Source organism: Pelodiscus sinensis, chromosome 4 (assembly GCF_049634645.1).
Source record: "Pelodiscus sinensis isolate JC-2024 chromosome 4, ASM4963464v1, whole genome shotgun sequence".
In the NCBI taxonomy this organism is placed as follows: Eukaryota; Metazoa; Chordata; order Testudines; family Trionychidae; genus Pelodiscus; species Pelodiscus sinensis.
This window is the reverse complement of record NC_134714.1, coordinates 24,887,621-24,902,386: the sequence shown is the minus strand read 5'-3', so window position 1 is coordinate 24,902,386 and position 14,766 is coordinate 24,887,621. Positions and strand designations below refer to the sequence as shown.

The 14,766-nt window shown below is 42.8% G+C and overlaps 1 protein-coding gene across 3 annotated transcripts in view; it reads right to left on the bottom strand.

Annotated features, from left to right (window-relative positions):
- CCDC85C (coiled-coil domain containing 85C) overlaps nucleotides 1-14,766 on the bottom strand; it is a 152,380-nt gene that overhangs the window by 21,760 nt on the left and 115,854 nt on the right. The window contains exon 3 of one of the 3 annotated variants that reach the window (XM_006123768.4): nucleotides 13,769-13,807. The exons of the other annotated variants lie outside the window; for them this stretch is intronic. Coding sequence (XP_006123830.1) covers nucleotides 13,769-13,807 — 39 coding nt within the window. The remainder of the gene's footprint in view (nucleotides 1-13,768; nucleotides 13,808-14,766) is intronic. 3 annotated transcript variants of the gene reach the window in all.

The following is a 14,766-nucleotide window of genomic DNA, read 5'->3' as shown; positions in this document are numbered from 1 at the left end:
GAAGAAAAATAATATTAATTCTGCTTAGAATTCTTTATTAGCTTTTCCTTGAGACCATTTCTGTGTTGTGGCCTGTTCCCATAACAACTTTTCCCTGAAATGACAGTAAAAATAACCATCATAGTTAAAATATTTTTCCCTTTCTCAATTCCTGGAAAAACATTGTGAAGTGGTTGGAAATTAAACATTCACAGACAGACTGGGCAGAGATTCTTATTCTATCCATGTTTATCTAAATTTCAGATCACTAAAGAAATCACATTAATATGCAGATGGAAATTATTCACATGAACTCTGACCTCATACCTGCAAAACAAAAATGTATTAAGAGAAAAGCAGCTTGCACCGATCAGAATACACAAGAAACCATTTTCTAGCTTTCCTTTTAAGACTAGATTGACTACTCTCTAATTGCCAATTGGAATATCCAGAGTTTTAAATATTGACACTCTCATTTATGAAAGCTTTTGCATGTGAGTGACACCATCTCTTGGCTAAGAATTTCTTGCACACAAAGTCTTGAACAAATATTAAACTTGCCATACAAATACATGTTATAAATCACACATATTCCATGGAAAATAATACCCACAATGACCACAAAATGATCACGTATTATAATGGTATTGAATAATCTGCTTATGAGGGAGTTTGTCTAGTTTCCCTCACTTGATGAATCTAAAATGAGATACTCTTAGAACCAGCAGAATTGGTTTTAAAAGTTCCAGCGTACCTGAGGATGAAATTAAGGACTGGGGTTGAGAATTATATCATTTTAATACCACAAACATACCATTAACTTTACACATTTTAAGAGCATCAAACAATGCATTGTCCTCCATTTTAAAGCTATAAACGCATGGCCTTTGGGATTTTTATGCTCCATTAAGACTTTTGACTAGCTTTTGTTGCAAAAATTATATTTTCCACTTCAAAAGAAGTGAAGAAAAGCCATTGGTGCAATACAATTTAATGGTATATCTCAAATCAGCCTAGCTGTACAGAAAAAAACCTCAGTAACCCCAACTGAGTGACCATCACCATAACATTTAGCAAAATGCAGGACAATGTAGCACTTTAAAGACTACATTGTCCTGCATTTTGCTTCAACTACCCCAGACTAACACGGCTACATTTCTATCAAAACATTTAGGACTCCTGTTGCTGCAGAGTTGGTGGTGGCTGTACTTCCCCTGCATGGCTCCATTTTACAGCCAAAAAGCTTGGTTCCCTGAGAACACATACACCGGGGTGGGCAAACTTTTTGGTCCAAAGGCCACATCTAGGTAGGGAAATTGTATGGTGGACAATGAATATAGGGCTGGGAGAAGGGGTTGAAATGTGGGAGGGGATGCTGGAGGGGGCTCAGGACAAGAGGCTCAGGGCAAGAGTTTGGAGTTCAGGAGGAAGCTCAGGATATGGGTTGCGTCAGGGGTTGGAGTACAGGAGGGGGTGCAGGGAACAGGAGGGGATTCAGAGCTGCGGTTGCCGTGTGGCAGGGACTGGAGTCTGGGCTCCAGCCAGGTGCCACTTAAATCAGGTGACTCCTGGTCAGCGTTGCAGTGGGACTAAGGTAGGCTCCCTCCCTGCCCTGACCCATGCCACTCCAGAAGCAGACAGCAAGTTCAGCAGTAGGTCCTGGGGGCAAGAGTGTGCTGAGTGAAGAAAAACTTCCTTTTGTTTGTTTTAAACCTGCTGCCTATTAATTTATTTGGTGACCCCTCATTCTTTTATTGTGGGAATAAATCAATAACTTTTCCTTATTCACTTTTTCCACCCATGTCATAATTTTATAGACCTCTATCATATCCCCCTTAGTCTCCTCTTCTCTAAGATTAAAAGTCCAAAGCTTTAATTTCTTTTCATATGGGACACATTCTAAATCCTAATAATTTTTGTTGCCCTTTTCTGAACCTTTTCCAATGCTAATATATCTTTTTTGGAGATAAGGCAACCACATCTGTACACAATATTCAAGATGTGGGCGTACCATGGTTTTATATAGAGACAATAAGATATTTTCGGTCTTATTCTCTATTACTTTTTTAATGACTCCTAACATTGTTTGCTTTTTTGACTGCCACTGCACACTGAGTGGATGTTCTCAGAGAACTGTCCACAATGACTCCAAGATCTCTCTCTTGAATACTTGTAGCCAAATTCATCCCCATCATATTGTATATATAGGTGGGATTATTTTTTCCAATGTGCATTACTTCACATTTCTCAACATTAAATTTCATTTGCCATTTTGTTGCCCAATCACTTAGTTTGGTGAGATCTTTTTGAAGCTCTTCACAGTCTGCTTTGATCTTAACTATCTTGAGCAGTTGGGTATCATCTGCAAATTTTGCTACCTCACTGTTTACCCCTTTCTCTAGATCATTTATAAATAAGTTGAATAGGATGGGTCCCAGTGGGGACCCCACTAGTTACCTCTTTCCACTCTGAAAACTTACAATTTATTCCTACCCTTTGTTTCCTGTCTTTTAACCAGTTATCAGCCCACAAAAGGACCTTCCCTCTTATCCCATTACAACTTACTTTACTTAAGAGCCTTTGGTGAGGGACCTTGTCAAAGGCTTTCTGGAAATCTAAGTATACTACATCCACTGGATCCCCCTTGTCCACATGTTTGTTGACCCCCTCAAAGAACTCTAGCAGATTAGTAAGGCATGACTTCCCATTACAGAAACCAGGTTGACTTCCCCCCCCCCCCCAACAAATTATATTCATCCACGTGTCTGACAATTTTATTCTTTCCTATAGTTTCAACTAATTTGCCCAGTACTGATGTTAGACTTACCAGTCTGGAATTGCCAAGATCACCTCTAGAGCCCTTTTTAAATATTGGCTTATCTTCCAATCATTAGGTACGGAAGCTGATTTAAAGGCTAGGTTACAAACCATAGTTGTTAGTTCCGCAGTTTCCCAATTGAGTTCTTTGAGAACTCTTGGGTGAATGCCATCTAGTCCCAGTGACTTTTACTGTTAAGTTTATCGATTTGTTCCAGAACCACCTCTAATGACACCTTAATCTGGGACAATTCCTCAGATTTGTCACCTAAAAAGAATGGCTCAGGTTTGGGAATCTCCGCAATATCCTCAGCCTGGAAGACTGAAGCAAAGAATTCATTTAGCTTCTCCGCTAAAACAATCATCTTTTGAGTGCTCTTTTAGCATCTCGATCATTCAAAGGCCCCACCAGTTGTTTAGCTGGATTCCTACTTCTGATGTACTTAAACATTTTACTATTACTTTTTGAGTTTTTGGCTAGCTGTTCTTCAAACTCCTTTTTTTTTTTTTGGCTTTTCTTATTATATTTTTACACTTAATTTGGCAAAGTTTATGGTCCTTTCTATTTTCCTCACTAGGATTTGACTTCCACTTTTTAAAAAAATATCTTTTTATCTCTCACTGATTCTTTTGCCTGATTGGTAAGCCACGGTGGCATTTTTTTGGTTCTCTTGCTGAGTTTTTTAATTTGGGGTATACATTTAAGTTAGGTCTCTATTATGGTGTCTTTGAAAAATTTCCATGTAGCTTGGAGAGGTTTTACTTTTGTCACTGTACCTTCTAATTTCTGTTTTACTAACTTCCTCATTTTTGTGTAGTTCCCTTTTCTGAAATTAAATGCCACAATGTTGGGCTGCTGAGGTGTTTTTCCCACCACAGGGATGTTAAATTTTATTACATTTATGGTCACAATTTCCAAGTGGTCCAGTTATATTTACCTCTTGAACCAGATCCTGCGCTCCACTTAGGACTAAATCAAGAATAGCCCCTCCCCTTGTGGGTTCTAGAACCAGCTGCTTCGAGCAGTAGTCATTTAAGGTATCAAGAATTTTATCTCTGCATCCTGTCCTGAGGTGATGTGTACCCAGTCAATATGGGGAGAGTTGAAATCCCCCACTATTATCAAGTGTTTTAATTTGATAGCCTCTCTAATCTCCCTTAGGATTTCATAGTCACTATCACTGTCCTGATCAGGTGGTCAATAATATATCTCTACTGCTACATTCTTATTACTGGAGCATGGAATTACTATCCATAGAGATTTTATGGATTTTTGGGTCATTTAAGATTTTTACTTCATTTGATTCTACATTTTCTTTCATGTATAGTGCCACTCCCCCACCAGCACGACCTGTTCTGTCCTTCTGAAATATTTTGTACCCTGGTATGACTGTGTCCCATTGATTGTCCTCATTCCACCAAGTTTCCATGATGCCTATTATATCAATATCCTCCTTTAAAACCAGGCACTCTAGTTCACCCATTTTACTATTTAGACTTCTGGCATTTGTGAACAAGCACTTCAATAATTTGGCACTATTTATCTGTCTGCCATTTCTTGATGTGTTAAACTCTTTTTCATTTGATTGTGTCTCATCTGATCTGACCCACACATTCATCCTCTTCTCCTGACTAGAACATAGAGCATATCTATCAATAGAACCTCCCCTAATAGATGTCTCTGTCTGATCTATGTGCTCCTCCGCACCTGTCGGCATTCCCCCAGCCCTTAGTTTAAAAACTGCTCTACAACCTTTTTAATGTTATGTGCCAGCGGTCTGGTTCCATTTTGTGTTAGGTGGAGCCCATCCTTCCTGTATAGGCTCCATCCCAAAAGTTTCCCCAATTCCTAATAAATCTAAACTCCTCATCTCTACACCATTGTCTCATCCATGCATTGAGACTCTGAAGTTCTGCCTGCCTTCCTGGCCCTGCACATGCAACTAGAAGCATTTCAGAAGCATTTCAGGTTCATTAGGGTTAGCCCCTGGTGGGCCACTGAAACTGCATTTACCTGCACATTCGCAGGTACAGGCAATCACAGCTCCCATTGGCTGGGAATGCCAATTCGTAGCCAACAGGAGTCATGATCTCCATATCTGTGAAGGTGCGGGTAAATACAGTGGTGTGGGGGCCCCACCAAGGGCTAAACCTGACAAATCAAATCCAGCCCCTGGGTCAATATTTGCCAACCCTTGTTGTACTGTGTCTTCTTGCATCTGAGTTGAGCTCATCCATGTGTGTGGTGCATGAATAATAAAGGCATAACGTCCAGCAAGGAATTTTAAAGGTCTTCTTTGCCAAGGTCGCTCACTCACTCAGCAGCCCTCCTCCATGGGCAGATTAGCCACTGAGCAAACAGGGCTGTGCCCAGAGGCTGCAGCAAAATGGGCACTCTTAACCTAGTCCACCTGCCCAGCCCTTTCAGAGGACTGGAGTCAGGGTAATGGGACTTGTGGTGCTCTGTCCGCCCATCGCTCTAGCCAAGGAGCAGGGGCAGGGGATGGGGGCTTGTGCCGCTCTTCCCATCCCAATGCACCAGCTGGGGAGTGAGGTTGGGGACTGGGGTGGAGCAGACTAGCAGGCACTAGAGGTGGACAAGCCCCCCACATCCCAATTTGATTCCCTGGTCAGAGTGCTGGCAGGCAGAACAGGGCAAGTGCTGTGGCCTGAGCAAAGTTGGGATTGTGGGCTGGGCCTGGATGCTAAATGGATGGGCCACAGCCCATGGGTGACATGGCTTTGCCCCTCGTCACCACTTCCCAGGAACGGCACAAGGTCAGTACCACCCACAGCCCACATTCTGAACCCCCCTCTGTCACGTTACCAGAGTTTAAGGCAAGCAGCCAGGTCACTGCTGCGCCCATGGGGGAGTGTTTGCCCCAAAAGATGGTACAAAGTAGGCCATGTGAAGTGTCAAACAAAAGCTTACTTTCTACTGATTCTGTATATGCTCTTCATCTATCTGTATAATGTCTGTGTGTGGAGTTATGAATATGTACTCTGTATGGAGACTAGAAGTTTCTCTGTATGTGGGTGAGCAATGGGCTCAGCCTATGGACACGCTAATTAGCAATGCTCCAGGAACAATAGGTCTCTTAAGTACCAGAGGCCCACCCATGAAGGAATCCAGGTGCCTGGTCAGAGACCATGTGATTCTCTCCAGCTTGGAAGAAGACGAGAAGGGGGGGGGGGGGAGAAGGGGTGGCGTATAAAGGCCATGTGGCAGTCTCCATCTTGGTGCTCAGCTCAACTCTTCATCCCAGAGGCAAGAGTGCAGGGATCGAGAAGCCGGAATGAATTGTGGACCTATCCTGACATAGGATGTACACCAAAGGACTTTTAAGCCAGCAGTTATAACATCTCTGCTGCAAGCCTGCATCGAGAACTGGGAGATTCAATGCATGTAATGTATGATACTTTAACAACCTTACTCTCATGCTTTTCTTTCTGATAGTAATAAACCTTTAGATGTTAGATTCTAAATGATTGGCTCAGCGTGGTATTGTGGATAAGATCCAGAGGGTGAACTGACCTGGGATCTGTGGCTGGTTTCTTGGAACTGGATAGAACTTGTTCGGGGTAGGTGAGATTGGGTTTTAAAACCCCTCACCTGTGGGCAGGCCAGGGGCTGTTTGGGGCACGGAGAGAGCTGGAGTGTCAGAGGGGTTTTGCTCACGAGGCTTCAGACTGGCCAGGCAGGCAGCTGAAGTACTCTGTGAGACTGGCTTGTGGCCTATTTGGGAAGGTCTCCAGTCTGGGGGCTGTAAGCAGCCCCTAGTTTGAGCAATTCGCCATGAGCAATTCGCCATGAGCGGATGCCCTCAGCGGTGCCCAGACCCGGCCCATCACACCCTCCCATGCCCCAACCTCTTCCCCAGGCTGGAGCCCTGTCATGGACCCCTGAACCCTCATAGTCTAATCCAGTGCCCTTGAAGTCAATTAAAAGATGCCCACTGCATTCAACCAACACTGAATCAGGCCGTTAAAGAACAAATGGAACAAACCATTAAGAGAACTTTGGATGGGATGTCATCGTTGCGCGTGTCCATTATGAAAATAAATGTGTTCAGGAAGCAGGAATGGAGTGTTTGTGCACCTTGTTGTTCTCCTGTCCTTCTCTCTGGATTTCACGGTTTGGAGAAATTCATTTTTATACGAAAAACATTTAGGATGCCTCTGGCTCTTTAAAGACTAACACATGTATTTGGGCATAAGCTTTTGTGGGCTGCAGCCCACTTTGTCAGATGCATGAAAAGGGAACCCACGAAAACTTATGCCCAAATAAATGTGTTAGTCTTTAAAGTGGCACAGGACTCCTCATTGTTTTTGCTAAAAAGGACTAACACAGCTCTGAAACATTTCTATACTAGTGGACAATCCAGCTCCCAATGAAATCAGTGTCAATATAAAGTTAGCTATAGGGACTGAACCACAAACCTTTAGTTTTAAAGCAGAACCCTGTGCTGTCAGGCAACAAGTGTTCTGCAGAGGATCAGAGAACTTCCACTTGTAGTGCTGTAACCCCAGTGCCTCTCAGGATCACTACACAGTTTTCATTTACTTCTACAATTTTTTCAAATAAAATTTGTTTCAAAATGTAACTTCTATGCAAACATTTCAGAAACATTATTTGTATAAAAGAAAAAAAATCCTGTGGGTTTTTTTCCTGGCTGAAGGAAAAAAGGATTTAAATTAAACTGATACAATTACCTCAGACATTCATAAACATTTACACATTCATCAGACTTTGCTATCAAGGTCTAAAGCTAACCAAGAAAAAATGTGAATCTCCCATTAAAGGCAATATGACTAATGATGCATAAAAATGAGCAACTATTATGCCATTTAAACCTAAATTTAAAATCCTGGTATTTGCATTGTTAGTTCAATCACAAACTGAAATCCCTTATTCCCTTGCCTAATTTTCATTACTGAGATGGAAGTGACTCCTAAATTACTTTTCTCATCAGAATGGCATTTAAAGGCACAGTTGTTGATCACCTCAGTTCTCCATCCCCGCTTGGAGATGATCTTAGTTACCAAGCAGCAGGTCTTTAGTAAACACTGTTCAGGTAAAGTCATTTTACAATCTTGTGAAAGAAAATCCTTCACACAATCAAAAGCTTCACGCCACTCACCACAGTAAGGGGTCAATCCTAATTTTAATGGGAGCAGAAGGAGGTCCTTAAAGAATAAGATACATCTCTCATCTAAGGCCTGACCTGGCTTTCCATTTTTGTACATAGCAAAAGAATACACAAAGAAAGCAGGATCAGGCACATAATATCACTTAAAGGCAAGACTTCAGCTACAATCGGTCTCCCATTGTAGTCAAACATGTCAGTTTGACCCTCAACTACTCAGTGTACAACTCTGTCCTCCTCCAATGACTAGGCAGCAAACAATCTTTAATGATCCTGTTACAGATTTATCAGAACAGTCTTTCAGCTCCGCCGGTAGAAGATGGTGCTTTAGAACCACAGGTCCTCAATTCACTGCACTGCCACCAACCCCATTCATAAGCATGCTGTTACATTTGCACCCATTTCAATTAATTTCTCCAAAACCACAAGACTCGGATAGGAAACAATGGAGCATACATTCAAACCACAACTTCCAACACACATTTACTTTCATAAGCTTCAGGGGGTAGCCGAGTTAATCTGTTACAGAAAAAAACAACAAATGGTCTGGTAGCACTTTATAGACTAACAAAACATGATACCATCTACATGTTTTGTTAGTCTATAAAGTGCTACCAGACCATTTGTTGTTTATTTACTTTCATGTTAGACTCTTCCAACACTGACAGCCCATCAATGTCCCCAGTGCAGTTATTTACTTATTCTCTGGGAATAAAAAAAACAATAGTTTTAATTGTTTAATATATACTACAATTTTGACCAGGGCCATCTCAAGAAGCATACAGAGCCTGGGGCAAACGCCCATTGCAACAGGCACAGGGACCAGGGTAACACCCCACCACAGACTCCACCCCACCCCCTCCCCAAACGCCATCCATTTTCCCCCCCAGGTAGCATTGCACAGGGAAGGGACAATGGGCCTGATGTGGCAGCAGCAAGGGTTCCCTGCCCACACACCATGAAAGCGATGGGTGCCAGACTGGCCCAGCCACCTGCTCTACTCCGCTATGCTGCCCTCCCAACCTGCTGTGCCTCATTTCTCTGCAGCAGCAGGAAACAGAGCACCCTGGGGCCAAAACACTCTGCTTCCCACCACTGCAGCAAAACCAAGCTCAGAGGATCCAGGAGAATGTGGCGCAATGGGATGGAGTGGAGCAGGCTGCCAGGCTGTTCTGGCTCTTCTCCCCTTCAGTGAGTGGCAGGGGGGGAACCTTGCTTCTGCCATGTACCAGGCCACTATAATCCCTCAGGTTCCTCTACCCATAGGCGGGTTGAGACAGTTGCTGCAGGGTCCCAGGGCAGCCACCCCAAACCATCCAATGGATAGGACAGCTCTGGTTTTGATTCAAGAAAAGACTTCTAATGGGCCAGCTCTTTATATCTATTCATAGCTATTACTCAGTTTAAACCTCAAAGAATGAAATTAGTCCAACTCTGCCCTCCGCTTAAATCAATGGATATTTTACACATTCGTTTCAGTTTAAGTGGGCATGGAGTTCGACCTTAGTGAAAAATTTCTCTCTTCTCAAAAATAGGTACAGGCAGTCCCCGGGTTACGTACAAGATACGGACTGTAGGTTTGTTCTTAAGTTGAATCTGTATGTAAGTCGGAACTGGCGTCAGCCACTGCTGAAACTGATCAGTTTCAAACGCGGCTGAATCTGGACGCCAGTTCTGACTTACATACAGATTCAACTTAAGAACCCCAGGCGTCCCCAAGTCAGCTGCTGCTGAAACTCATCAGCGACTGATTCCAGGAAGCCTGGGGCAGAGCAACTCTGCCTCGGGCTTCCTGTAGTCAGCCGCTGGTCAGTTTCAGCAGCGGCTGACTTGGGGACGCCTGGGGCAGAGTAGCTGGGGTGCTGCTGGGTTGCTCCAGTAGCGCAGCTCCTCGGCGTTACTGGAGCAATCCAGCAGCACCCCAGCTGCTCTGCCCCAGGCGTCCTGATTCAGCCGCTGCTGAAACTGACCAGCAGCAGCTGAATCAGGACGCCTGGGGCAGAGCAGCTGGGGTGCTGCCGGGTTGGTCCGGAGCTGCACTGCGGGACCAACCCGGCAGCCCCCAGCTGCTCTACCCTAGGGTAGGCAAGAAAAGCCTGGTCTGCTGGGGGGGGGGGGGCACTAGCTGCACCCCTCCCCCCCAGCAGACCAGGGAGACGGGGGTGGCGGGACCGCCCAAGTCCTCCATGGCTTTGCTCCGTCTCCCTGGTATGCTGACCTGGAAGACGCGGAGCAAAGCTGCAGAGCACACGGGCAGCGGGACAGTCCAGGCGCTGCTGGTCAGACCAGGGAGATGTGCAGCAAAGCCGCGGAGCACGCCTGCAGCGGGACAGCCCAGGCACGCCGCGGCTGTCCCGCTGCAGGCGTGCTCCGCGGCTTTGCTCCCGTCTCCCTGGTCTGCAGGGAGACGGGGAGCTTTTCTCACCCCAGAGGACGGGGGCGGCGGACCGCGGCGCATCTGGGTGTCCCGCCGCTCCCGTCCTCCGGGGCGAGAAAAGCCCCGTTCGTAACTGCGGATCCGACATAAGTCGGATCCGCGTAACTCGGGGACTGCCTGTATAATAATTAATAAAATAAACCATGGCAATATGTTGAACTGGGTGAAAAAAATAGGGAACATTTCTCACAAAAATAATTTTTTGTTAAATATCTCAAATTTTTGACAAATTTCAATCAATTTTACTAGGAAACTTTTAAAAACCATTATCACCCACCTGAAATCTGAATCAAAGCCCATTACTCTTCTTGGCAGAGAGAATAAATTGTGACCTGTTACTTTTGATCTGCTGTGATCCGGGTGATTCAATCTGATTACAATGCAACTAGCATGGAAAGACGGATGATGTTTATGTTGCTTTTTGAAGGTCAAGGTAATAAGCAGAAACATTAATTTTCCTTTTTTTTTCCATTCAGTCAGTGCCATAGTTATGATGAACCAACTATGCAGATAAGAGCTTTCCGGCAAGTTTGACAAATTATATTTTTAGATACACAACTAATTCCTATACACTATTATACAATAAAATGGATCATTCCAATATTAAACAAAGACCCACCCAAGTTTTCTTGACAGCCACGCATATCTTTTTCAGCATTTATGAATGAGGTTAGTAAATCTATGGAACTATTTAAATTAGAATTATGTTACTGTCACAGAGGTCCTAATGCACTAGACTTAATAGGCTGCCTTTCCTTCAATTGTGTGTTCTTAAATAACGCAGGAATATTAGAAAATGACATTGTCAGCTGCCAATAATCAGTGAATTAGCATTCAGAACACAGCTATTATCATTAATTGAAAATATTTTTCTTTCCTTTATCAATAGTTGGAACTGCTGAAGATCTCTGCAGAAGGAAAATAAGTAGATTCTACATTTGTGTCTAGCATTGACGAACTAGAGCTTTTTCCCTAGATTCTTCTGTCATGGGTTTTTTGTGTGCTTGTTTGTTTGTTTTCCTCATGGATAATTTTCTTCTCTTTTTTACCTTCCCACAGCCTGTCAAAGCTGGCATTTTCTAGTTCTATTTGCACTGAAAACAGAAAGAAGCATCACTCTTGTGAAACCCAGCGCTGTGGAAAAGGATCTTCTAATGATAACTTGAGTGTGTGGACTTTTTATTTACTGTCAGTGGACTCTTTTCAGGAGGGGATTGGGAAGTACTGAATGGACAACTGCAGACAATGTCACGGACTCTAGACATCCCTGGAGGTCAGAATTTTTAGACCTTGCACTACATGCTTCATCTTTCGACTATTTTAACTTTTTGATGCTGACTTAAAGGGACATCTGTATGTTATACTGATGGGCTTGACTCATTGCCTAACAAGGTGAGCCAATGCATCAGGAGGTTCCCCGCCCCGCCGCCGCCCATATGAAAAGGATTTTTCCATGGCAACCTGAGACAGTTGTTGGCTCTGATTATCCTTTCATTTACCCACCCACCAATGTACATCAGGAGCAACTCCATAAAGTCAATAATCTTGAAATGGTGTGAAACTGGTGATCAAACTTGGGCTTTTAGTCCATTAGCATCCATTTTAAACTGAACAGCAAAACTTTAGGAAAATTATATTTAGACTATTGTTAAGTGCTGGGTAGAATCATTTTGAAAGGGAAAAGAAAATCTTGCACACACCCACAGTATATTTAAAACCATGGCCACAAACCAATTATGCACAGAACATGATATTTTAAATCAAAGTAACTAAGATGCATTTACTTTTGACTTACCTGATAAGCCATGCATTCAAGGCTCTGAGGTTTCCTTTCAAGAACAGAGAAAGCCACTAAAACACAACATTTTCTTGAACTATTATTAGTATTGGTGGAGACATCTATTCTTTCAGGAGAAATCCTGAACTCAAAGGGTAACCAACATTTTTTTTATCACTTTTAAATGAAACCCGCAGGTCACAGTGTCATAATTTATTACACCTGTTATAAAACAGAGCTTTTTAGGAAATAATATTTTACATGGAGTAAAACTAAATGGAAAGGTCCCTTACATTTGCTATAAACTCAACAGTCACAATATGCTATATTTTTGACAACACTATTATAAAAGATTTACATACTTTAGAAGCAAATGTCACACCAGCATACCAACCTCTAGAGAGAGGGACAGTTTCCATTTTTAGAGTCTGCTCTACTCTCCCACTAGCATAAGGTTTGATTTTTTTGTCTAATTTAACCATTTAAGGTACATTTCATCCTATCCAGTGAGGCAGGACAAGACATCTGGACCATTTAAACTCTTCAGAGACTTGATTGCTGCATAGGTCCTCGCCCTCTCTACAGAGGCTAATTTCACCCAGATTATTTTGGCTTCACTCTGGAGATCTAGAACACCACATTTCCTATCTGAAGCCCACATGTGGAAAGTTAGCATTCTGAGCACTGGAATCCTGATCAGGTGTGTTTATGGAAGCATTCTGATTTCAGGGGTGGAGAAAAAAGGGGAGATGAGTGTGTGAGGAGAGAGAGAGAGAGAAAAAAAAAAGAGAGAGAGAGAGCGTGCAATTAGGTAGACAAGAGAGCGAAAGAACATGTCTATGTTGTAGCAAAATGTCCCTGAAATATGGGAAGTAGGAGCTCATAGCTGAGAATGCAGGTCAGGAAGCAGATTAGACAAGTCAGCAGGTGAAGGACTGGGCATTCGGGGAACTGAGTTCCTTCAGATTTGACAGCTGAAAGGAGAGTGGGTGATATCAGAAGCTGAAAACACATGTTGTCATCTGCAGTGTCTAGGTGCAATTTACTGAGGAAGGCCTATAGATTATACTAAGAGTTAATTAGGAAAGGGGCAATGTACTTATGGACAATAGTACAATACTTTATCTAGTCACCTGCCTGTTGCTGTGGTGTATATACTTTACCACCTACTGGCAGCAATTCACTGCACCATAATTGTCCTAGTAATTGAAACTGCCTCAATTCTGACACTCAACAATCAGTTGTTTGCATCTGGGTAATTACATAGGAGGTTTCGTTTGAAAGCTTTCGCTATTATTCCAGACACATACTGGTCCAGAAGCCATTTAGCTGTGAGCTCCTCCTCACATTCTCAAATGGCTTTGATTTGAATATTAATTTTTGATAGTACAGTCACAAAGTTACCCATATCTTTTTCACCAGTGTGAAGCAGAAGTTAGAAATAATTAGGAGTGCATGAAATACATTCAGATTATTAAAAATGGAAATTGCCAACATGAGCATTTGAAAGAAAGATCCGCCAGAGCACCAAACAGCCACCACCAAAGCTCAGAGGCAGTCCCACAGATTCAAAAAAAGCTCACAGCTTATAAATGTATTAGATCTCACTACCTTCATGAAATTTCTGGGCAAGCTGTTGCGGTCAGCCAGCTAGGAGGGAACAAAATAATATTATACAACTTAACTCTTAATTAAAATGAAAAAGAAAGACACTTTATTGGCATGACAAATTTTAATCTTTATTACAGATGACTGAAGTAGTCATTTTTACATGCAGGCTTTCACAAGATTATATCTGAACTCAAAGCCTTTCAGAAATGATAATAAATTAAGACTCACAGAACCCCTTATCAGTCAAATAAGTATTAATTGCCTAATAGCCCTATTTTAAAGATGGGAAATCTCAGACAAAATTGGTCACATTGTTATACCCTTACTTGTACTGAATAACCTCTTACCTACAAGAACATGTGTTGAATTATAGCCTTACCTGTGCTGTAATTTAATATTCAGCATGATTAAACTCAGCGTTACTTCACTGATTTCAGTGGAGTTATTCCTGATTTATACAAATATAAATAAAATTGGGGGGGAAGGGGAGGTCTTAAATGACTTGTCCAAGATCCCACAGCAGGTTAGTGGAAGGTAAGGCTGCCAACTCTGAATGAGGCTATTTCGGGAGGTTTTTTTCTCCTTTTAAAATATCCTGGATTGCTTTCAATAGTCACTGGAAGATCAATGGTGATTAATCCTGACCAATCCTGGAGGATTGGTAACCCTAATGGAAGGACAGGGGACTGAGAATTTCTGCCTCTTGGCCATGTTCTCATATTACTGGGCCTGATCACAAGAACAAAAGGTGGCAATAAATGCTGACTCTCTTAAAAGGAGTGAAATTTCGGTGGCTTTAAGACACCTTTGCACCCTCTTGATCCTGGGATGCTCTGAAGCCCTAGAGCAACATAGATCTTGCCAGGTGTCTAGCTAAGCAACCTGTCCAACTGCCTATGGACTGCAGCACCACCCAGAATCCTTGAAATATTAAGTGCTGTGACCCACTCCCAACATGCCCCTCCAACATCCGGCTCTGTCCCTCCCTGAACGCACTA